We start from the raw sequence: 25660 nt of genomic DNA on the forward strand, positions 1-25660 counted from the left end.
AATATTTGAACAACTCCCCACAGTGAAGCTACACAGGATTTGGCACCAATGCCTAATGGCAAGGTAAAAATGACATGCCACAGATAACGAACAATGCATTCTACATACTTCGGAAAAGATCCCCTGTTCAAGAAATGCATCCTCGCTTCTCTAACTCTGCTACTGCTTTCAACTTTCTCTGTTTTCTTCTGACTGAGTACCCTCACTTTGAAGCACTCTCTTCCTTTTCTTCTCTTCTGGTGCCACATGATTTTGGTTTGGGGCGAGAGAGCCTCTTGACTCAACTCCCTATTGAACTTGCAACACACATCCAACTCTTAGTGCTAACATGTCTGTCAACAGGCTGTTTACCAGATCCCGTGAACTCTTCTCAGGAGCGAGTGATTGCGTTGCTTCCTGGCTGAAATAGTCTCCACACCTTATTTGGAACTCTTGAGCACAACTCGAGGCCATCATAAGTAGGCTTTTCATAAACCTCATCTGTACAATTTAACACCAATAACTAGAACATGAGATCTATTTATTTATTGTTTGCTTGTTAGGCACTTATACAGCAAGTACAATACTGGTTCAAAGCGCCCACAGGGCAAAGGGAGGGAACAAGAGCGTGAAACCCATTACAAAACACAATATTTAAGAGCAGTGGCAGGAAAAAGGAAATGGGGCGAACCTACTATGCCCTGTGAGTATTCAGAACATGCAGGTGCAGCAAGGAAGAGGGCAGAGGGGGCTAAGTGCTGGGGAGTCCAAGCTCATGGGTGTGCCACAGATAGAGTGCTATGATTCTTGAGTGCTACACAGCCAGAACAACGTTGGGTTTAAGTACAAACCTCTGGGGCAGAGGGTGTGCCAATGCAAGTGCTGAGGGTAGACAGGAGCTGGGCCGATTGGGTGCGGGCGGTCAGGGGCCCAGAAGATGCATAAAGGCCCCGGACACCAATCACAGCAACTGTGGGATTCATTAAGGACCCTGCTCTTTCTCCTGATAAACCAACTTTTCACATGAACACTTGCTACCACTATCCCTCTTTCTTTTGCTTCTCTCACCCCACTGTTGTGAACCATGTCTGTCTACTCGCCCATCTTTCTGCCGCTTGGCCGCCTCCCTTTTTGCTTTCTCTACTTTCCTTTCCTCTAACAGACAGCAGTCTGCTTTGGCTGGTCACAGTTTGTTCATCAACGGACAAGAACCCTGCGCTTTCAGATAGCACAATCTAACATTTACATTTCTTTCTTAAAATGGAGTTCTTTTAATCTTCTCAAGAATGAGCAATGTCAACTCTTAATGCATGAAAGATATGGTATGTCTGAAAATGCCAAAAAAAAGCATGAATTGACGGAGGCTCTACACTCTTAAATTAATGTTATCAAACACATCGTCGGGCACGTCAATAGGCTCAAACTAACAGGGCCTTCCTTGCCTGTACTTCCCTAAAGCGTGTGTCCATGCTCATTTCTATGTGGTCTCAAAGTCCATTATGTCGTCTATCCATTGTTAACGTTCGAGTGTCCGCAGAAAAGAACCCCTATTATAGACGGAGGCATTGCTAATGTTTGTCTACTTTTTTTTATATCCAGATAAACAGAAGGATACTTTTCCATTGTTATGGCTTCACTTGATTTTAATGTTTAGCTATAGCCATGATTTTATTGCAAAGAATTGGTTACAAATTTACTGGTACATTTTTATAGCGTATCTTAGTGTTGGCCATGCTCCTAATTGTTGGCTGGGGAAGGAAGGCGATTTTGGAAAGTTGGGTAGAAAGTATTAGAAGCCAGTTCTTCTCATTTGGAAGTTTGCAATTTAGATACCAGACCACCTCTCCAGCCTTCAATGCAGCGATTATCCCTTTCACCCCGCCCTGTAGTACATACAATCACATACTCTGGCAGGTCCCTCAAGTAAATTGGGATTTTGCGGGGATTCCATTGTGTGTGACCCACCTTTATCTTAAGGATGTGCAACCACTCAAATACATGTGCAATTCCGCATAACATTTAAAAAATACACTGCTTTTTGATTTTAATCTTAAACAAAATGTTTCTTGGTCTTTCAGGTCTCGGAAAACAAACGGCGCTATCAAAAGGATGGATTTGATCTGGATCTGACCTACGTAACTGGTGTGTCAATCGTACCAAAAACGCACATCATGAACCGTAGAGTGAAGCGATTCATATGTTCCCAGGCAATTAATGCTTTTGTATTAACCATCTTGTGGCTATGCTCATAACCTTTGAAATGAAGTGATCCTGTCGGCCCGTCATTGGTGGTTGACTAGGCATGGAAAAAATGGAAGCGCATGCAGTATTGCTTGCAGTACCTCTCTGAATGAGCATGCTCTTCGTTCTATCCCAGGGTATGCCAGAGGTCTGCAGCCAGTGGCTCTCCTGATGCTAGACTACAGCTCCCGTGATCCCTCATTATTGAGGATCCTAGCTAGGGCCAATGGGTGCCGCAGTCCAAAACATATGTTGATCGTGGTTGTAGTTCACCATAATGTTTTTGAGAAGTTTAACACCCACTGTAATATGGGGTCAATAAATTGAGTACTTTCTCAGTGACTATATGGTTTCTAGTTCTCTGGGTGGGACTTCTGTACGGACAGCCTGTTCTCGTGAAAGGTGTGTCGACATTTGCGGGTTAGAATGGGGATTGGAGTTTTGATGTCTGCATTGCAATATATAAAGGAAGGGGACCCTGCGATTCCTGCCGTTCATATACATGCACAGTTTGTGTGGACATTGTAATCAGAGGGGTGCCTGTAACAGCTGTAGGGGTGTCCATTATGCCTCAGGACAAAGACTGATATGTTTGGGATATTTCTTCTCTGTAAAAGATAGTGAGCTAAAGACTCTGGGTAAGGCTCTTGTAACCAGGACTCATGTCTGGCAGAGAGTCTCCCAGGACTCCTCCTCCCCTTGTTATTTGCATATTTAAAGTAACTTTAGGTCTCACCCTAAGTTACTAGGGTAATCCAGACGTGGACCCCTTGCTCACTATTCTGAGAGAGGCACAGCTACACCCTACTGATGAGGTTCAACCAGACCGAAACACGTGTCTGGGTTTGCTGTTGGTACTCTTGTTCAGAGGAGAATTGCCTAGCATTTGGGTGCTGGACTGCCCCAGGCAGGACAAAGACGGATATTTCTTCACTGTGAAAGATAGTGAGATAAAGACTCTGGGTAAGGTTCTTGTAACCAGGACTCATGTCTGACAGAGAGACTCCCATGGCCCCCCCTTGTTATCTGGATAGATGGCGACATGTACTGGAATTTGGTGGAACTTGCCGTAGAACTCTGTGCCTGATGAAGCAGCCATGAAAGTTTGATTCAACGATTTATGAGCGGTCGAGCATGAGCAAAATGGCGTTCTACAAGGGGTTCCGTCACAGTGATAAGAAGGGAGTTGAGACTGAGTTTAGCTTGAAGTACAAAGCTGTGGTCCCCATTGAGAACCCTGCGTTTTCTGCCAGTCTTGTATAACGGACAAGTAACCTGGCATTGTCTTGCTTATCCATCCCTCTGCACAGCAGATACCAACGGTCGTCCTTCTTTGCAACATGATGGATGTGTACTGTGTAGTTGGAGCGGGTGTGCCCTGTGTCTGAGACAGTTGCTTCACACGCATGCAGGAAGCGCATTTTCTAGGATCGCCTCAAGCTTTCTAGTTCCACCGCTAATCAGTTCCTATAACGTACACTTCAGTCAAATTGCAGTGCAAATATATTTTGTTTCATAACTCGCTGTATTGTTGCATGTATTTGTGACCTTTCTTCGGATGTAGGGCCTTTGCATCACTGAACAAATCCTCCGACTTCTTCTGCCATTCACCAATTTAAAACATCACAAAATGTCCAAACCAACTTAAAGACAATGTTGTCCTATGTTCATGCAAAATAGCCAAACTTACGTAATTATGAACAATCCTTATTTTATCTTTTTTCATTTTGTCTATGCAAATCTGTCACTGTATTAGTCCAGTTTGAAAAAAATGGCAAACCTTTAGAGTTTTGATATCATTTATTGGACTAACTGAAAATGTGATGAGATGGAATCAGGCAGTGGCTCCGAAGAAATAATTAAAAAAAAATAAGTATTTTATCATCTGAGTAAGTTCTTTGTGGTGTCGAAAGCTAATGCCTTTTTTCCATCTCAGTATAATGTTTTCTGTTAGCCCAATTAAAGGTATCAACTATTCTGATTCATTTTCTCTCACAAACCTGTTCATAAAATAACCAAAGCACACCTGCACTGCCTCCCTGGCAACGCCTGCACTTGGGGACTGTTTTTCTGTATCCCTATAGTCCCCTACCAGCACTTGACACCTGATGTATGCACTTTTACTTATTGCTTTATTTATTCTATATATTTTTTACTGTCCATCCCGTGTACTGCACTGCCCCCTCCCCCTGCACTTGCGCAATCTCAATGTCACCTGGCCTAGTAAGATCGTTGTCTGTCTTCCCTCTGTTCCTCCACCCTTGCCTCGTCACGCCTTGAAACACTTGCACGTTATAAGTGCCATATCATACCATATGTATGATATCATTTATAAATCCAAATTGCTGTGCAGCAGGTCATCAAACCATTCTCTTAAATCCAAGTTCTACAGAAAGGATATCTATTCCTCTGCGCCATCCAGCTGTTCAACATCTTATGAACCTGAATCCAGTTCTGAGTTCAACAGTGGAAAGATGCATCGCTTCACAATTTTTACCAGAAAAGCCATTTCGATTAGTCTGCGTTATCAAACTCCAGCAAGTCATTTGCCATAGATCGTCGTCCTCACTTTGGGTATTGGCTGGTGTTCCCTTGCTTATAAATGCATGGAGAACACCCCATCTGAGTTATTAACAAGTTAGTGAAAACTTACCCATTTCCCCACACAAAATCCAGCCCCTCCCCTACTGTCTATCCTAATCTTCCTCTGCTCGCCTGAAAACATTTTGGAACTTCTGTTTCTCCTCTCACCTTTTGAACCTTGTCAGTCAATCCAAGACTCTCTGGGCAAGGCCAGCATTGAACAGAAATTCAAATAAACTAAAAATGAATAAAATAAAATTAGTCACTAGTTCTTGACATAAAAAGTGCTTTCCTGGTTTTTACACAGACCTACTACTATCCACCTGCTCCCTCCAAAGACTCCTCATTTTCTTCTTATGAAGAACCCTGAAATGATGTACCACTTGATGAAAGGCTCACACCAGCATTCTCTGTGCCATTTCATGCCATAATCCCTTTAGTTGGATAAGGTCTGGCCACGGAAGGGTAACATTGGTAATGTGTCCCAAATTCTTAACCGCTTAGTGAATATTTTTCACACTATCCCTTGTTCACTTGAACAATAATTGCACTCGTGTAGAGAACAACTCCAACCAAAGCAGGTGACACGCTCAGTTTTTCATTGCGTTTAGTGACTTCATCCACTTTATAAAGCTTGAAGAGATGCTTATGCATTCATGCTTCTTCCGTCTCCCTTCCCTTTACAATATTCATGCACTTTAAGAAGCAGTAAAGGCACTTTGTGACCACCTGTGTTGTGTGTTATGAGCATGGCAATGTATCTAAGGTGATAACTCGCTAAATGGACTCCATCCTTCTTTAAGGGCTATTCTAGAAATTGTAAAACACGTTATAAAGTTTTTGAATGAAGAACATGGCACATTCTCTTTCCAACCCCACAGATCGTGTTATTGCCATGTCATTCCCATCGGCAGGGAAGCAGTCGTTCTACAGGAATCCTATTCAGGTAGGTGTTATCTTATGTTGGCTACAGTTCTTTTTTTCCGTTGTTTAACCCTTCTTTTGCCCAATGAATGTTTATGTACAGTCTACAAAAGCAGGGAGAAAGAAGTCAGGGGAATCCCGTGTTATCCTGCCCCGACCCAACCCTCTATAGCTCCAGGCAACCACCAGGCATATATACAAATTTGCACCCAGCATTGGGGTCCCCCATGCGTGGCACTGAAAAGATTAAGTGGTAATTTTAGGAAGTATTGGTCTACGTACTTAAAGGATATAAGGCCTCATCATGAGTTTGGCGGTAACCCTTAAATGCTGGGGTAGCGATATTACCGCTGCATTTAAGGGTCTGCCAGATCATGACCTTGGCGGATTTCCCCCCAGCTCTAAACTGGGGGGAAATCCGCTAAAAATTTGCCAATTTACGGCGTGTTTAATGCCGGCGGGAAATCCGCCGGGGGTAATAGCGCGAATTTTCCCCATTGGGCCCAATGGGGAATAAGGAATTCTCGAATGGGCCCAATGGGGAATGGGCAATAACCGGTCTGCCAAACCTGTGATCTGGCGCAAATAGCGGCAGGGGGTTTATCGGTAGGGCTATTAGTGCCAGCGCTAATAGCGCCGGCGTTACCGCCTAACTCGTGATGAGGCCCATACTGTTGAACAACTCCAGACCTTTCTTATCTTGTTTTTTGAATCCTGAGTAGGTTCCGTTTTTTTAGTCATGCTTGCTGCTCTGCTGGCCTCCTACTTCGGCTTGGAGCAAAGGTTTTGTGGCAATAATGTCCTGGCAACGAGCAGTACAGGATTAAGGCCTCCACTCCTATAACATATTCATGTGAAGTTTAAGGTTCTATCCTGTTTCAAGGATCTGAACCTTGATCATTGTGATTGTGAACTACTGCCTGCAAATGTAAGTCCAGGAATGGCCAAGATGATGTTGCCTGGAACGAAGTAGCCCTGGTTTGCAAAGGCAATCCTGATCCTTTCCTGGGCTAACAATGGACCCATCCAGGTCACGAATGTAGGACTTTAGCGGGAGAAGATGCCTTGTATCAAACTGAAAAGGATGAAATGCAGACCAGGAACATTATTTAGTCCCGGTAGGTACACACACAAAATTATATATAAAGGCATTTTGAAGGGCAAGCTAAGGTCAACGTTCAAGATAAATGGCAAGCTAGGGTACGAAAACAATGTGGGTATCACTTCAGCATAGTGGAACAAGGTCACTAAAGCCATTGCTGTCCAAAATGGCTGCCAAACCTTGCTTCACTATTTCAGGTGACCATGAACACATATTTTAACTTTAACTTGCAACATTTTCACTGGAAGTTGCAACTGGATCACTTTGTCTGGAATTCAGCCCTGGGGTTGCTGGTTTTCACACAGCAGGTGCCAATTGTCACAGGCAATTAGAAAATATTGTGATGAAGTCACTTGATCTGACCCACTTTTTGCAGCGAGAGGGAATCTGAAAACCAGGGATGGTCACCCACCGAGTGAAGTGTTACATGGAGCAAGTAGAAAGGGGGATTCCCCAGAGCACCCCTCAACTCAGTTTCCCAGGTCGTCATATTATGACTGAACAGTGCCCAATGTCACTTAGCATTTTGCTAGCTATCAAGATATAAGGAGGGTTAATGAGCTGTAACTATAATGTTTTAGCCCCATTCAGTCATCAATTTGTAAGCATCCGGATATGAACACCAATCAGAAACATAACCCAAACTCACATCAAGACTTGAGACCCTTACGTTTTCCCCAAAGTAAGCTAAACTGGACCTACGAGTTTCCTCGAATTAATTTGACTGAATAATATTCTGCTGATTTCCTTTCAGAGACCCCCACACCCTCCTCACTTCCTCCACTCCTCCTTCCTGTATACCAAACATAAACCCACCATCTACCTGCTTTGCGTTAACAAAACTGTGAAACAATGGGGCAAAATGTAATTCAGCCAAATTGTTGATTGAAAAAAGTGGGGAATACCAGCTAAACTCAGTTTCCGCTATAACAAACCCAATATCCCAGTCAAGCAAATCTGTCACGTGGAGTTAGTGCATCATACAGCCACACCACCCATTCGAATCCCCGTAGTTCACATCCCTTACTTTGGGGTTCTGATATGAAGGCCTAGTGCCACCCTTACAGCCTATTTTCATTAAATACAGAAAAGGGGGCGATAGTCGGAGCGCATGGCCCACAATGCGCTGTAGACGTGGAGTCATTCACCACAACTTATCTTTTGTTTCTCTGGGAGCACTAATCTTCCACCTAATTTCAAAATGGCGACAGAATCCTCTAAATAGTAAGTGTGATGGTGTGGGGCGATGGCAGGCCCCACCTGCAGGCACACACGCACACACGCAGCGCTCGCGCTAAGAGACACGCTGGAGACGTGTTGCTGCTCTGGTCTCCGGCGCGAACTGCCGGCCGGGACCGTCTTTATTGAAAACGCGCATGTGCGAGCCTTGTTATGGGCCGCGCATGCGTTGAACCGCGTATTACTACGCAACATCCCTCCTTTTTCCCCAAACAAAGAACAGTGATCAACAGTATAACTTAACACCATATTCTTCAACCATAAATGTTCCAACACGACCTAGATGCCTAGGCAGGGTCCATAATAAAGTCTTGGAACCTCTGCGGCGGCTTGCGCCCCGCCCAGCTCGGGTACCTGCGTGCCTCGGCCGGAGGCACCTCTTGTGTCCCTTGAGTCTCGGCCAGTCCATCAGGTCTCGGTGGCGGTTCATCGCTCGGCTCAGGTGCCGGAGGGTCGACTTCATCCGTTTCGGCAGACCCCACCCGCTTGAAAAACGAGACATTCCGGGTGACAGTTCCACATGCGATGGCCGCTGTGACCATTGAGCCCTTCACATGCGTCACCCCCAGGGGCTGGGTTTCGTAGGTCAACGATAACTTTCCTTCTGCTCTTCTGTTTCGCACCAATACGGTATCCCCCACCGCAATCGGCCTCTCCGAGAGCTTCCTCCTGATCGGTTCCTTTTCATTCCTCACTGCCCTCTCCGTTCGCACGTGATCCTTTTCAATCTCCCCCGGCTGGCGGCCTTCCATTTCGGGCAGGAGCCCTCTCGGTACACGCTTAAAGAGCGCTTCGGCAGGGGCGACTCCGGTTGACTGATGAGGGGGTCGAGCAGTACTCTCGAAGGAAGTCCACTAAGTTGCGTCGGAGGTCTGCGCCTCCATCTGCTGATATGCGGAACACTTTGTTTAGCGTTCGCATGAAGCGCTCTACCTCCCCATTTGCCCTCGGCCAGACCGGTGTGACTTTCCTATGGCGTGTTCCCCTCTCCTCACAGTACTGAGCAAAACGTTGCCCCCGAAATGGCGCCCCATTGTCTGAGCATAGCTCCACTGGAAATCCATGCGTGGCGAACATTTTCTCCAGCGCCATGATGGTGTGGTCACTCGCCGTCGACTCCACCAGTTCAACCTCCGGATAGCGGGACCATTGGTCTGTCACCACTAGAAAGTGGAGCCCTCGGCCGGTGGATCCAAAGTCGGCATGGACCATCCCCCATGGCTGGTCACTTCTCTCCATGGTTTGGATCGGCGGGGCCCTCTCCACCGGGTGGGCTGCTTGGCAGGGGATGCACCTTCTCACAAACTCCTCCACTCTGCTTTCCAGGTCGGGGAACCAGACCTTGAGTCTCAATCTTGCTTTCATCTTGGCCATCCCTTGGTGCCCATTGTGGGCGAGCTGCAGAACCTTGTCAACCAGTGTTCTCGGGATGACAATCTGGTGACCCCTTAGCAGGAGGCCATCCTCGGCTACCGAGAGCTCATGGTGCGCTTTCCAGATGGACTGCAGGTCTTTCTGAGCCCCTGCGTTCCTTCGTGAGTTGTCCTGGAGGACCTCTCGCCATTCTCCATTTGCCATAGCAACCTTGATCCATGTGAATGTCTCGTCCATGTTGGAGTCTTCGGCGATCTCCTGGCGGGATAGGGCAACGGGCAGCGCCGATTCGACCGCGAGATGTATCGCTTCAACACCCTCTGCCACTTCCACTGTGTCTTTTGGCCTCCCCGCACCTGGATGGCGGGACAGGTAGTCTGCCGGGTTGTCAGGGCCTGGTCGATACAGCAGTTTGACCCCATACTCCATTAACGACAACATTCATCTCTCTATTCTAGGCGGTGGTTTGGATGATGTTCCGGACAAGATCGGGATGAGAGGCTTGTGGTCAGTTACCACCACGACTGGTTTTCCCAAGATATATATCCGGAAATGCTTGCAACCCCATAAAATGGCCAGAGCTTCCCGCTCGATCTGAGAGTACCGTCTCTCCGTCTCTGTAAGCGCTTTGCTGGCATATGCGATGGGCCTCATGGTTCCTTGATTGTCGGCCTGCATGAGGACAGCCTCCAGTCCTACGGGGCTGGCGTCGACGACAATTTCGGACTCCCGATCCGGATTGGCATACCATTGTTTCTTGTTCCGATAGGGCATTTTTGATGTTGTCGAAAGCCCTCTGTTCTTTCTCCCCCCAGTTCCAGGCGATGTCGTTTCTGGTTAGCTATCTCAGGGGTTCCGACAGGGAGGCTAGATCGCAGATGAAGCGACCACAATACGTCACCATACCCAGGAAGCTTCTGATTTCAGATGGTGTTGTTGGCGGGGTAGCTTCCCGGATATCCTTCACTTTCTCGGGATCAGGTGATATGCCCCCCGCGTGGAAGACGAACCCGAAAAATTCCAGCCTGTCCCTCAGGAACTCACACTTCTCTTTGTGCAGTGTCAACCCTAGGTCGCGCAACCTCACCAGTGTGTTTTCCAGGCGCTTTAGGTGTTCCGCCTCGGAACGGGCAAAGACCAGAATGTCGTCCAAAATGTTTATCACTCCCTTGAGTCCGGACAGGGCTCCCCTGATGGTGTTCTGGAAAACCTCTGCCGCGGAAGAGATACCAAAACTGAGTCCTTTATATTGGTATAACCCCTCATGCGTCGTAAACGTCGTGATGTATCTTGACTCGGGGTGGAGTTCTAACTGATGGTACCCAGACCTCAAATCCAGTTTAGAGAACACTTTCGCCCCTTGAAGCTCCCCAATGATGTCGTCCAGGGTGGGTGTTATGTGGCGCTCTCTTTTGATCGCTAGGTTAGGAAGCCTCATGTCCACGCAGATGCGTACCGCACCCAGTTGTTTGGGCTTTGGGGCTACCACGATCGGGGAGACCCACGGGGTAGGGCCCTCTACCTTCTCAATGATGTCCTTGTCTATCAGGGATTGCAGCTCGCGTTCCACCTGTGTCCTCAGATGGAAAGGGACGCGGCGGTGTTTTAGAGCCGTTGGTCTCACAGACCCATCGATGTGGAGGCGTATTGGGTCAGCCTTTAGTTTCCCTATCCCTCGGAATATCGTTTCAAAATGACTTAACAAATTTTCCAAGTCGGTGTGATAGACTGCAAATGAGAAGTGTACAATGTCCAATGCCTCAGCCGCAGCACAACTCAGAAGGGAATGCGGGCTCACATCTGTGACAAAGAATCTTGCCCTTATTCTATTTTGTCCGTGAGTGACTGAGCAACGAATACTCCTTGGATGGGAAGCGGTGTGTGTCCTCCGAAAGCGTATATCCGTGCTGTGGACTCTGCTAGGCCTGGTGGACCAGGGAGTGCGTTGTAGTGTTCCGTCGCCAGCACACAGACGGACGCCCCAGTGTCTATCAAGACCGGTGTGGGTGTTTCCCCAATGTTCACTGTGCACTTGGGTTGTCTTCTCCTGCCTGGGCCTTCGGCTATGCTCGAGATGAAGAAGATTTCGTCTTCCTCCTCGGCGATGTTCAGGTCCTTTATGCCTTGTTCAATGGATGATACACCCCTCACTCTCCGAGTGCCGCCTCTGGCAACCCTTTCGGGCCCTCTCGACGCGGCGACAGGTGCTGATTCCCTGCACACCCTAGCATAATGTCCTGGGGTGTTACACCGGCCACAGGTCCTCGATTTGGCTGGACAGTCACCCACATGTGGCAGGTCGTACCCGCAATATTGGCACGAGGGAGCGTTGCTCTGCCCCCCCCCCCCCGAGTTATCACCTCCTCTTGACGTCCACCTTGACTTTCCTGAGTTATTGCGGCCAATTGCAAAAGCCTCACCTTCGTTCCTCCCATGCGTGGCTGCATCCATTTTCGCACCCCTTGCGTCAGCCAGCTCATAGGCCCTTCCTGTGTCCAGAATCTGTTGTAGGGTCAAACCAGGTTCCCTCAATACCTGCCATCTCAATTTACCAGAGCTGCAGCCCTGCAACAACTGGTTTCGAACCATCTCCTCTTCATTTCCCCATCTACAGGAGCTAGCTAGAACTCTGAGTCGTGCACAGAATTGATCCAGTGTCGCTTCCTCTCGCTGTCTTTCCGCACTCATGACGAATCTATCAAAGTCTACATTCGCCATTGGCAGAAAATGATCTCGGAGCGCCAGCTTCACTGCAGCATACGTCGCAACCGGGATGTTCAGAGAGTCATATATCTTGTGCACCTCGGCCCCTGCCGAGAACACCATGATTGCAATTCGTTCTTCGTCCTCTGTGATCCCCGAGGCTGTGAAGAACATCTCCAACCTCTTCACCCACAGGAGCCATTTATGCCCCAACTTGGAAGGTGGGCCCATGGTATCAAATTCGGGCATGGGGGCCAGTGTACTGTTCATCCTGCGAGGGATGGGGGCAGGAGCACCATCCTGTTCATCTTCCTCTCCCATTTCCTTGCGTGGTACTTAGTACGTCGAATTGCTTTGAAGACCGGGCCCCGGAACACCCTTGGCGCAATATCTTCTACGGTGCCACTCTTTTATTCTTTTTTTTTTTTTGTTGTCTTGACAGAATGCCACAACCTTGCAGCTGCACAGGCTGTGGAGGGTCCAAAAATTCACTGTACTCGGTGTGAATTGCAGGTGGCGCACGAGCACCCTCACGGGCCGCAACCACTGCGTTATGAGCTCGATCCAAAATGGCCGCTGGCCACACGTGTGAGCCCGTGCCGACACGGAGCAGCGTTCTCCTCTCTCAACGCCACCAGAGCGGAGGACTGCCCCCGCGCCGTCCTCGTCGCCAGTGTGATGGTGTGGGGCGATGGCAGGCCCCACCTGCAGGCACACATGCACACACGCAGCGCACGCGCTAAGAGACACGCCGGAGACGTGTTGCTGCTCTGGTCTCCGGCGCGAACTGCCGGCCGGGACCATCTTTATTGAAAACGCGCATGCGCGAGCCTCGTTATGGGCCGTGCATGCGTTCAACCGCGTATTACTACGCAACAGTAAGTAAGCTATTTTTAGTAATTGTCCTAAAAAACTTAAGATGTGGATTGAGCTTTACAAGGTGTGGGACGATAATTAATCAGGGTTTCAGCAAGGCCTAGACACATCTCTGAATTCTCATATTCTGTCGCTCCTGCAGGAGCAATTGAGGGTTTCAGGCCAACCCATTTATATGACCTTTTTAGACCCAACTCAGGCTTTCGATAGAGTGAGCAGGGCTAATTATGACACAAACCGAGATATATGGAATGCCCTGTTTCGCGAATTAACATTCTGATGTACCTGCATTCCGAAATTAAAGTATGTCTGTCTGAATTCCAATGGAGTTTTAACAGATGCTTTTCCATCATATAAAGGTCTTTGGCAAGGGTGCCCCTATGCTGTTTAATTCATGCATTGTTGATTTGCAACAAAGGGATCCTTCCCTTCTAGATTGGGCCATACGTAAAACAAATATTTGGCATATGGCGGCAACCTTATATTGATACACTGATAGGCCTACAGAGGTCTATTAATTATTTTTGTATTCTTGTAGTGACCTATTTCGAGGGGATTGGGTCCTCCGACGTATTCCATATCTATGACCGTAATCACCACAGCTGTGCTGCTTCGGAAAATCTTTTGGCATCTGCGTCCTGCGTCGATGACATCGATACGCCGCCCTCGAGGACCTCCTTCGACGTCACTGGATGTTATAAGTAGGACGCACGACACCCGTAGCCTCAGTTCAGTTTTTTCCGCGAACGTGTTCACTTCGGAGATCTCGGCGCGCCTCGACTCCTTGGAGGTTTCTGTTCTTTATCGGTTCTTCGAAACTGTTTGTGAAGTTATCCTTCGTGATGTCTACCTCATCTTCCACCCCACGTCCGGGCTTTAGGAAGTGCGGGGACCAAGATGTCGGTGACGGACTCGCACGACGCCTGCCTCTGGTGCCTCGGGGAGGCCCATGACACGGATGATTGTGTCGACTGCCAGTCGCTTACGTCCAAAGCCTTGCGGGAGCGCAAGAAGAAGTCGAGGTCTGCGGGGCTTTCGACTGACGATTCGAGGGGCGACTCTGTCGTTAGGTAAAGTGTCCAAGCCATGGAAGTCGAGGTCTGCGGGGCTTTCGACTGACGATTCGAGGGGCGACTCTCCGCATCGTCGTCGGAAGTCCAGTGGGTCTCGGTCCCGGAGTAGGTCCCGCCACTATTCTGCCTCTTCGAGTTACTCCCGGAAGCGCCGTCATCGGTCGCCTTCCCCGTCCTCATCCGAGGACTCCGCCCGTCGGCGGGTCGCTTATCCCACCAAGCATGCGACGCCGGAGGAATGGGCTTCCTTCGGTAAGAAAATGCTAGCGATTCTCGAATCGCAGGGCTCTGGTCCGTCCGTGCATCCGAGTGGGGTCGGTCGTGATAGGTCGAGAGACACTGCTCGTACGCCTTCGGGCTCGGGTTGTCGGCACGATTCGCGGGAAAGGTCCCGCTCAGACAAGGGGAATCGTTCTCATCATGCCCGTTCCAGGTCCCGGTCCTCGACGCGCTCGAGACGGTGTGCACCTGTGGTGTCTTCAAGGAAGACGTCGAAGCCTCTGCCTCCGAAGAAGTTGTCGTCGACACCGCATTCGGCGTCGACGCCGATTCACTCGACGCCTTTCGAGGCTGTTTCGACGGGGGTACCCCGGGGCATGGTGCAACCCCCTAGAAAGGCTCTGGCCAAGGTCAAGCATGGCTTTGTTCCCCATTTTGTGCCCTCATACCGCCATCTTGAGTACATTTCAGAGGTGGATGAGGGCTCTGATGATGGCATGGTTCCTGGTACGGTGCCAGATGAGATTCTCTCGGGCCATAGCCAAATTGAGGACCTGTGTCAGTCCCTGCACATCGCCAGTGGTCTGGACACCTCTCCGGAGGTGGAGTTTTGTAGGCCTGAGCCTGGCACTCATGCCTACTCCTCGTACCAGCGCCTTATGTCTAGGGTCACCGAGTACTTGGGGTGGTCTGCTCCCCAGGGGATTTTCTTCAGGATGACCTTACGGATATCCTCGACCAAGGTCCACCAACGGACCCGGTACTGCCGTTCCATGTGGCTCTACAGAGGAGGGTGGCGGTGGCTTGGACTGCTCCGGAGAATCTCCCGGGAGTGGGCAAGTCTTTGCTGTGAAAATACCGCCCAGCCAGTAGCGACCCCTGCTACTTGACCAAGCACCCCACTCCGGAGAGTTTGGTGGTGCAGGCGGCTACGGCCCCAGCAAAGCAGGTGTCATATCCTACCATCCCTCCTGATAGGGACGACAAGCGTTTTGATGGTTGGGCGAAGAAAGTGTTTTCTTCAGGGGGTATGGCGCTTCAGGAGGCCAACTTCGTGTGTGCCTTGTCTCGTTTCATTCCCACTCTGTGGAACTGTTTCCTTAGTGGCTGAACATATTCCCGAAGGGGACGAACAGGATGATTTCCTTGCTATGGTCCAGGATGGCAAGGATGCCATGTGTGAGGCTGTTCAGTCGGGTTTGGACATGGCAGATTGCGTCAGCCGGTCCATGGTGGCGAGCACCGTAATACGCAGGTTTGCGTGGTTGAGGAAGTTGGGGTTGGCTCCTGATGTGCAAGCCCGGCTCCTCAACATGCCCTTTGACGGGGAACATCTTTTTGGCAGCAAGGCTGACAAGAGCCTTGAGAGGTTGCAGACCTCCAAAGCTGCAGCGAAGTCGTTGGGCGCTACAGTTCGACAACCTCCACCTTTTCGTCCTAGGGGACAGCAAGGGAGGGGAGGTTCCTTTCGTTATTACTCATCCTTTGGTAAAGCGAGAGGAGCTTCCAGTCAAAGGGGCCACCGTAGGAGTGCCGGAGGTGGAAAACAAGGTACTCGAGGTGCCAAGGCCGCTCGGGCAGTTGCCTCTTTGCCCTCAGGCAACGCCACAGCCGCTTCAGCTCAGTCATGAGGCCATGTCCCATGGTTTTCCGGTTGGGGGAAGGCTGGCGCAGCATCTTGTAGAGTGGCGTGCCATTACTTCCGATGTGTGGGTTCTGGAGATCATAGCCCACGGCTACTGTCTTCCTTTCCGGCAGAGGCCTCAGACAATCCACCGGGGAATCTCTCTTTGAAGAGTCCGGATCCGCACCTTGCGCAGGAAACTCAATCCCTGCTGGAGAAAGGCGCCATAGAAATGGTGCCTGTAGCAGAGAGGAACAAAGGATGTTATTCCCCTTATTTTTTGATTTCCAAGAAAGACGGGGGATTGAGACCCATCATGGACTTGCGCGGTTTGAACAAACTCCTCAGGAAGGACACGTTCAAGATGGTTACTCTCTCTCAAGTCCTCCAGGCCCTTCAACTTCAGGACTGGTTGGTGTCTCTCGACCTCAAGGACACTTATTTTCATCTGCCGATCCATTCAAAGCACAAGAAGTACCTGAGGTTCGCGGTTGGTGACTCGCACTTTCAGTTTCGGGTCCTGCCGTTTGGATTGACCTCCGCCCCGAGGGTCTTCACCAAGCTCATGGTAGTGGTGGCAGCGCATCTCAGGAAAGGGGGGATTCACGTCTACCCCTACCTGGATGATTGGTTGATCAGGGCGCGCCCTCCCGAGCAAGTCCAGGATCATCTCGGTCACCTGCCACTCCCTCCACAAGCTGGGCGTCTCCCTCAACTTAAAGAAGTCCCATTTGTCACCAACTCGGAAGCTCCAGTACATCGGAGCACTGCTCGACACGTCCCTAGGGCAGTGTTTTCCTCCCCAGGTGAGGGCTCATCACATTCAGCAGATGGTGTACAAGTTTCAGCTTGCCCAGAGTCTCCCAGCGTTCGAGTTCTTGAGATTGCTCGGGCCTCATGGCATCCTGCATTCTTCTGGTGCCAGAGGCCAGGTTGCGGATGAGATCTTTGCAATGGGCACTCGAGCTCCAGTGGTCTCAGTCCTCCGGCAGGATGTCGGACCCTGTTCAGGTGCCGTCCTCGGTCGCCCAGGACCTTCTGTGGTGGGCCGTCGGAGGCAATCTGATGAAGGGGGCTCCTTTTTGGCTACCCTGGCCGGAGGTGACGATCGTGACGGACGCATCCCTCACGGGATGAGGAGCTCATGCCAACGAGTTGACTGTCAGCGGTCGTTGATCTCAGTCGGAGTCCAGACTCCATATCAATCTGTTGGAGCTGAGGGCCGTCAGGCTTGCCCTGAAGGCTTTTCTGCCGACTGTGCGAGGAAAGAATGTCCTGATCCTGACGGACAACACAGTGGCTATGCACTACCTCAACCAAAAGGGGGGGGGGCAGGGTCACTTCCTCTGTGCAGGGAGGCGATGCAGCTCTGGTTCTGGGCAATCAAGCAGGAAGTTTCGATCTCTGCAGTTCATCTGGCCGGAGACGAAACGAGACGGCGGATGCTCTGAGCAGGCAGAGCGCGATCTCTCCCGAGTGGGAGTTGGCTCAGGAGATTCTCCTGGAGATCTTCGCCCTTTGGGGGACCCTTCAAGTGGATCTCTTCGCCTCCAGTGTCAACCGGAAGTGCAAAAGGTTCTGCTTGCGGGAATTTCCTCCAAAAGGAGCCTTAGGAGACGCGTTTGTGGTGGAGTGGTCTTGCCCACTGCTGTACGCGTTTCCTTCAGTCCCCGTCATCCCGCAAGTGCTGTGGAGGTTACGAATGTTCGGTTCCCGGATGATCCTCATTGCTCCGGCGTGTGCCCGGAGGACGTGGTACCCGGACCTTCTCGACTTGTCCATCTGCGCTCCACGTCGTCTTGACGATCTGCTCTCACAGGAGGGGGGTCAGGTTCTCCATCCAGAGGTCAGATCCCTCAACCTTCACGCTTGGTTTCTGAAAGGTTGAGGTATAAGGATTGGGACCTCCTTGAAGACGTGATGGAGGTCTTCTTTTGCTTTCTTTAGCCCACAGGGGCTTGCAAGTGGGTACGGTTAAAGGTTACCTGGCGGCGCTGTCCATATTTAAGCGCTCGTCTGAAGAGTGTTCTTATTTTAAAATTCCTTTAATTTCTCAGTTTCTAAAAGGGCTCACTAATGTGTTCCCTCCGTCACCTTTCCAGGTGCCCGGTTGGGATTTGAACCTTGTCCTCAAATTTCTGATGGGTGCTCCGTTTGAGCCTTTGCATTCTTGCCCTTTGAGACTGTTAACTCTTAAAACTGTATTTTCGGTTGCGGTCACTTCCGCTCGCAGAGTGAGTGAGTTACAGGCACTTTCAGTTAAGCCACCCTTCACTGTATTTCATAAGGACAGGGTTGTCCTTAGAGTTCGTCCTTCCTTTCTTCCGAAGGTGGTGTCGGAATTTCATTTAGGCCAGAAGGTTGTTCTTCCGGCATTTCATCCTTCTCCACATCCTGGTAAGGAAGAGGAGAGGCTCCATAGGCTCGATCCTAGGAGAGCTTTAAGCTTTTATATTTCATGCATGTCCCGGGTCAGAGTGGACGATCAACTCTTCATTGGTTCTGCTGGTAAGCGTTTGGGGCAAGCTGTGACTAAGCAGACTTTGTCTCGCTGGATTATTCTGGCTATTTCTGAGTGTTACCGCTTGGCGGGTAAGGACCCACCGGTCGGCTTGCGGGCCCATTCTACCAGGGGTACGGCTGCCTCTACTGCCCTACAGAGGGATGTTCATATTCGTAAAATCTGTGACGCAGCCACCTGGGCTTCGGTCCATACTTTTGTACGTCACTACTCCCTTGATTCCATCCGTGGGCAGGATCTGGCCTTTGGTAAGGCGGTCCTTTGCTCCGCAATTTGATTGGGCATTCTAAATTTCTTTTGCTAAATTCTTTTCCCACCTCCTTGCATTGGTACTGCTTTGGGAGTCTGTCATAGATATGGAATACGTCGGAGGACCCAATCCCCTGGAAGAACAAGTTACTCTCTTACCTGGTAACGTTCTTTCGATGGGATGGTCTGACGACTTATTCCATATCGCTCCCTCCCTGCCTTCCCCGCTACAGAATTTCTTATGCGATTGCAGCTTACGTTTCCGCAAGGCTTTGTGTGGTCAGACTGGCAGAAGACTGGTGCCACATGTTCTGGGGGAAAAAAACTACAACTGAGGCTACGGGTGTCGTGCATCCTACTTATAACATCCAGTGACGTCGGCCATCGGAGGAGGTCCTCAAGGGCGGCGTATCGACGTCATCGACACAGGACGCAGACGCCGAAAGATTTTCCGAAGCAGCACAGCTGTGGTGATTACTGTCATAGATATGGAATACGTCGTCTGACAATCCCATCAAAAGAACGTTACCAGGTAAGAGAGTAACTTGTTCTTCTCAAATAGTTTTTCTTTTCTGATGCTGAAAATGCATATATAGGTAGTAAATTGTCTGCAACTATCTGACATAGGATAATCTGTTGTCTGGTTTGAAGCGGTTACCAGGGGGGCGAGGAGGAAGTGGGGCCCCTGCTGGCATGGCGGCAACTGGTGGCCTCTATAGTTAATCCCCACCAAGGTAACGATGAAACAGGGGATTCGGGAGATGACTGCTTAAGTATTGTGCCATCCGATAATGCTCCGGTAGAAGACAGGGGCGAATTGGCTCTAGTTTGTGGGGGATGTAGGGGGGGAGTTGGGGAGTGTTAATGCAAATATGATGGTCTAATGATGTTTGTTGTGCATTGAAACCTTTGTAATGTTATGTTTGGTTTTGAAAACACAATTAAAAAAAAATAAAAAAATAAACTATCTGACATAGGATGTAAATAACTGTTATTTTTATTCTGCAATCATGTAAATGTCTGTAACCATGTAACATGTAATGCGCCCAGATACTCAGGGTTCGGAGCGCTATATAAATGAATAAACAAACAAACATGAACTAGTTGGAGCCAGAAATAAATGCGGCTAAAACAAAAATGTTCATATTTAATCCCAATAGACAAACCTTTAGGAACTTTACCTCCTTAAATAATTGAAGGTAAGGAAATTGAAATATCTAGGTAACAATTACTACCAGCATATTGCATCTGTAGGTGCGTATAAGGGACTACAAATGAAAAGCTTTTCCTTTATAGTCCAGATGGAAAAAAAATAGAGAACTCATTAGGAAAATTCTCTATTTTACCTGTTATTAAATACTGTAAAGGTAAAATAGTTCTAAGCTTGACATATGGAGCAGAATGTAAAACACCAAACAACCACTAGGACATAATTGAAGGTATGTTGTGAAAAACTACTTTGAATTTGCCAAAAGGGGTACCAACTACTTTTATTCAATATGAACTGAGGCTGAAATCATTAGAGGCGTATAAAACGTGGAAATATCTTATTTACAAAAATACACAAGTTAATGATTAAACTGTCGTGCCTTGTCTTAAATAATTGGGTTGGGGTGATACATAACATACTGGAGAGTATTGACAGTAGTATTTACGGGTTGAGAGATTTTGCTCAGCAAGTTAAAATCGCCAGCTGATAGATTGGATTTCAACCAGAATTCCTTGTCTCGGTTATAAATGATCTAGATTTACCCATATATCTAAGAAAGGTGCAAGCTTCATACCCACTTACCTTAGAAAATCGCCCAACAAAAAATGGGAGATATGACTTCTTCTGTCTAAGGCTGCATCTTTTTCCAACCCCCGAAATCACTAGCACTTGTGCGAAAACAATAGATTCTCCTAGTATGTGTAGGGTCCTCTTGGGAAATCTCAAACACTTACTACTGATTTGCCCTGTGTTAAACCAAAAAAGCACTATGAATTTTTCCAGGTTTTCAGAGTCATTTCAAAACATGGATTCTAACGAGACCTGCAACATCTTTTGAGTGGTAACCGGATTTCTTTATGTATAACTACAAAGTATTTTGTTTGCACTGTTTTAGAAATTAACCAAATTTTATAACTGCAAGATTATATGAATTTTATGATCTTTTTTCTTCTTTGAGAACTTGTTTTGTATGTTCTGTTTATTTTTATTTTATTATTTTTCTAATAAATGCAAGGTATATTGTATAGGGAACATTGTTAGGTTGTGTAAAAGGATAAGTGTATTTACATTGTGATATCTGAGTAGGATGTAAAAGGTTTATTGTAAAACCAAACACATTAAATAAATACAAAATAAGATTATTAAAACAAGTCTTATGTGATATGTTAATGACTTACATGTTAACAATCTCTTTTACTTAATGAAGATCATAGGAATGGACTTGTCTGATAGGTTTGTTTCCAATTAATGTATTTCTTATTCTCAATTCAATATATGCACATCCCATGGAGGTACAAATCTTAATTAAGCCATGGAGCACAGGAACATATGTGCTGTCATAATTCCAATTGTAGTACTCCAAAACACAGTTGGTTTCATGTTAGGGTGCCCTGTTACTGGTGTATAGATTGTAATAGATGTATATGGGCTCTTTGTGAACTCTATTGTGTAGCTCATCCTCACAGTCCTTCAGAACTAAAGGAATGCTGTTAATCGGCTGCACGCCCCTTAGAATTCTAGCAGTCTTGCCCTACCTTTGCCAGCTGCTCTGGATTGATAGCCAGAACTTCTGAATAGGATGTTGCGACAACCTAATGTTCCCAGGGGCCTGAGGAAATGTATCCTTTCCTTTTTGTCTGAACTTATTCCTTGAAGTTATGGACACATCTCAGTCTGGGCCAAAACCCTGGAGGCTTAGTCTTCTTTCTGAGCTTGTCCATGTGATTGTCACCATTAAACACCTTGTGGACCTTTTCATCTGATCACCAAACAAATTTCCATCCTTGAAGGGAAATGTTATGGCCGCATTCTTCTGAGAATCCCCTGTGCTCCAGTCACTGAAATGAGTATGTCCATTTCCAGCCTGTTGCCCTCATGGCCAGCACTGAGGCACTGATCCCATATATTCATGTACCAGCTTGGTCAATAATTCTGCCTGTTGCTGCATCATGCCTTGGATGGGCACACAATCCGAGCCATCCTCAGTTGCCTTGTTTAGCCTTTGCAGTATATGAGTATGTGCTAGCTCTAGGGGAGAGGGGGCCATGCAGAAGTCTTCTTGTGGGCCACATCAGATTTTGTTCTCTTTCCCCAACTCTCCCCCCAGACTCCATTCAGTGTCATCCTCCGCTGTCATGGAGGAACGCCCTCTGGGTGTGCAGTGCAGAGATTCATCACCAAGGCAAATGGTTTTGGAATAAACCATGACGAGAACATTTTATCTGAATCCCTCCATTCTTTTAAAATCTTCCTTCTAATGTTCAAAATCATTAGAGCAAACCTATCGGCATGCTTGACTTGCCTGATCCTGGGTTCACCAAAGGGCCCAGAGGTATTTCCAGCATAAAATCCCAGGTTACCAGGTACAGGCGTGGGGCTTTTGCCAAGGGTTCCCTTTCTAGGGACTTTGCCTTGCAGTCGTGAACCTGTGTGGAATCAATGCCCTTAATTGATGATGAAGAAGAAGAGCAGGAGTATGAGGAAGAACTGGAAAGGTATTTGTTTTCTTTCCCTCCTTCTTTGTGCACTCTCCTCCCTTAATTTCTTTTTAACAATTGCTTCAGCCCTTGTTTGGGGTATTTTGCAGGGATATCATTTTTGCTTTCGTCTCCTCTGGCTGTGTATGAGGAGCTGTGGAAGAGAGCTCACTAGGTGTGCAAGTAGGCCTCCCTGAAGTGCTTTCTTTTCAGCACCATTTCATTGTTGTGCTCATGGCTGATACATGCTTATTTGGAATGCTGTCAGTGCAACATTGTGTCACCTAGAATTTCAGATGTGTTTTGAATGACTGAGCTCCTGTTTTACGTTGACGTGTGCTAAGAGTGTTCCCTCGCCTTTCAGCCTTGGCATCTTGGTTTCAATATCAGTTTTGTTTTGCCGTGCTCAGAAGGGGTAAGTCCCCCTTGCCGGGCCATTGCATGCCACCAGCTGATCCATTACTGTGAGTATCGGGCAAGCTTGTAGAGCCATCCCATCAATTATTTTCCTTCACAGTAAATAATGACATGATTCTATGAGACCATCAGACCTCCTATAAAATGCAAAGCTCTTGATATCCTTGCTCAATCCAAGCTTGCTTCGACCATTGAGCCCTTTCATGATTCTGGCTCTGCTTGTGTAATTTCCTCTCTCCAAATCTTATGAGAAGTTCTGTGTACAGTTTGCAGTCCTCAACATAGGTGCAAAGCGCCATAGGCACTCACAGAAAGTATTCCTGTGGTTCTGCAGAATATTCTTGACCAGTGTTAGGGGAGTTTTCCGCAAGTTCCACTTTGGAGGTAAGACTTTACTAAGCTATCCCAATGGTTTGTAGATCCCCAACTCTTACTCAGGGATGTTGGTAGAGTGGCAGAGCAGTCAGGCTTATCTTAAGAGGAAGATGTGAGCTGTAGGTAAGAACACTGAACCCATTTAGTAATACACATCAATGAAACACTTAAACATACATTTATATTAAAATATAAATTTATTATGTTTACACAAGAGTCATTGTTAAATACTTAGCACAGTAAACCAACACACATAGGTATACTTTTTCATTACTTTGAAAAGGCCACTTTTTAGTTGGTATTTGCAGAACACATACAATTGTTACAGGAGTTTGACAGGTCTACCGCACTATCGGTAATAACGTGCACCCACAAAGTAATAAAGTAATTCCATTTAGTCAGCATACAAATATAAGATTTTTCAAAAAAGGTAGCAGGTTCCCCCTCTCCAGAAAGAACAAGGCATGATAACCTGTTCTGTGTTTTTTTTCCCCACTTTGAGGGTTTGCAGCCATCGCTTTTTGCTCACTGTACCTTCCACAGATGGGAAATACCCATTTGCATATCAGTCTTTGTCCTGCCCACATGGGCAGTCCAGCACCAAAATGCTATGGCAATTCCCTTCTGAACAAAACCAACCCCATACACGTGTTTCAGCCTTGTTGGGCCTCATCAGTGAGGTGGAGCTGTGCCTCTCTGAGCACAGTGAGTAGGGAGTCCAAGTCTGGGTACCCCGAGGTAACTAAGGGTGACAAACCCCAAGTTCCTTGCAAATATTTTTCAAAAAAAGGTAGCAGGTGCCCCTCTCCAGAATGAACAAGGCATGATAACCTGTTTTGTGTTTTTTTTCCCACTTTGAGAGTTCGCAGCCAAATATACAATGGTGATTTTTGGGTAGGGAAACGGTTAGTATTGTCATAGTAGAGCTTCAGGTTCTAGAAGCAGTTTCTCTGCACATCAAGTCATTTAAAGTACAAAATGCAAACCTAGCTAAAAGGCATCTCGAAAAGGCTTAAAAGTCTTGAAAGGGAAGTTAAAAAATTCCTGTGGATACTTTCTAGTCTCTAGGAAAGAAGATGCAAGAAGACTTAACCAACATTGGAGACCCTGTTAAAGGACTTGCTAAAGTGAGACAAGTAGTGGCTTGAGTCTGAGGTCAGAGGGGGTTGCCCTGGACACCTCTATGTGCACTACAATGCTGTGGAGTGAATTTCTGGAATACGGTAAGCAATACCTTTTTCCCCATAGTACCTTTTTAGGTTTGAAGAAAACGTTTGTGGTGGATGCTCTGGACCCAACCTCCAGATTCCTTGGTCTGATGACGAAAGGCAGGACAATGGACAGGATCTCTCCGCAGCAGTCGGGAGGGAGGACCTCTGGCATGGCTTTCATCAACTTCTTTGGTCACTCAGCTGTTTTGGTGCATTTTCTGCAGCACCAACAAAGGATGTGATTCGCCCGGTCAATCTTCTTTGGTTTCTGCAGTTCTGCACTCTGATGAGGGGGTCTGGATGAGTTGGATTGGGTCTCTGGATTATCCCCGAGGGCTGAGTAAAGACCTGGACGAATTTAGCCTTTCCACAACAATGCACTCAAACTAGGTCTCCTGGTATTGGGGTTCCTCTGGAAACTCACAGGACCTCGGGAGATGGCTCAAAACTAAGTTTGGATTGGGACTGGTTGTTGCCACCAGTCAAAGGGAAGGAGTCAACCTCTTAGGAGTTCCTCTGTCGCAACTGCGACAGGACAGCAGTGGTTGCTTCATGGTGTTGCACAGGGTCTGCAGGTATCTCTGGTCGTCTTCTTCGTTTACTTCAGCTTCCAGTGGTTGACTTGCTTTTCACTCCAGGAGCCTCACCTTTTATACAGTTCCAGCACTCACTCCTCTGCAATCTTCCTCGGCAGTTTTCAGAAAGGGGCATTTGGCTGTCCAATCAGGACAGCCAGACCCCCAGTGGGAGCTGGTCCCATTCAGGCCCTCTGGCAGACAGAGGCCGGGGTGGAAAACTCCACCCCACCTCCTGCCTGCCCAGACACTCTGGAGCCTAGGCGTGGGCCCCCCAAGGGTTCCCGCCGAAGGCAAAACACACACACCGGTCTCCCCCTCCCATAAAGGTAGAAGAAGGGCTGACAACTATGCTAGTTGTTGCAAAAAAGAAGGGAGGCCATAAGTTAGTACTTGGGTGTCCCTATTGTGATAGGGCTATGGACATAGCCCACGGTAGAAAAACTACATAATAGTTGGTAGAACACATCCACTGCCACCAACCATAACTAGGGGATTGTCTATGTGACTAAAAAGTCACAGGAGCAGAGAGAAGGGGGATAGGTATCCCTTTGGCACTCCACATGAGGTGGTGTGCACCAATCTCTCAGACTATAGAGTTTTAGGAGAGATACCAAATAGTTCTCTATCCTTAAGAAATGTAGTTACACTAGGATGAAGAAAAATGTTCTCAAATCCATAAGGAGCT

General features: G+C 47.9%; 1 protein-coding gene across 3 annotated transcripts in view; it reads left to right on the forward strand.

Moving 5' to 3' along the window:
* The window catches only part of LOC138527994 (phosphatidylinositol 3,4,5-trisphosphate 3-phosphatase TPTE2-like), a 421324-nt gene that overhangs the window by 267635 nt on the left and 128029 nt on the right, over nucleotides 1-25660 (forward strand). For all 3 annotated transcript variants that reach the window (XM_069639416.1, XM_069639415.1, XM_069639417.1), the window contains 2 exons: nucleotides 2058-2121; nucleotides 5685-5749. In XM_069639416.1, the coding sequence (XP_069495517.1) occupies nucleotides 2058-2121; nucleotides 5685-5749 (129 nt within the window). The remainder of the gene's footprint in view (nucleotides 1-2057; nucleotides 2122-5684; nucleotides 5750-25660) is intronic.

Source organism: Ambystoma mexicanum, chromosome 7q (assembly GCF_040938575.1).
Source record: "Ambystoma mexicanum isolate Mex_15411 chromosome 7q, UKY_AmexF1_1, whole genome shotgun sequence".
NCBI lineage: Eukaryota > Metazoa > Chordata > Amphibia > Caudata > Ambystomatidae > Ambystoma > Ambystoma mexicanum.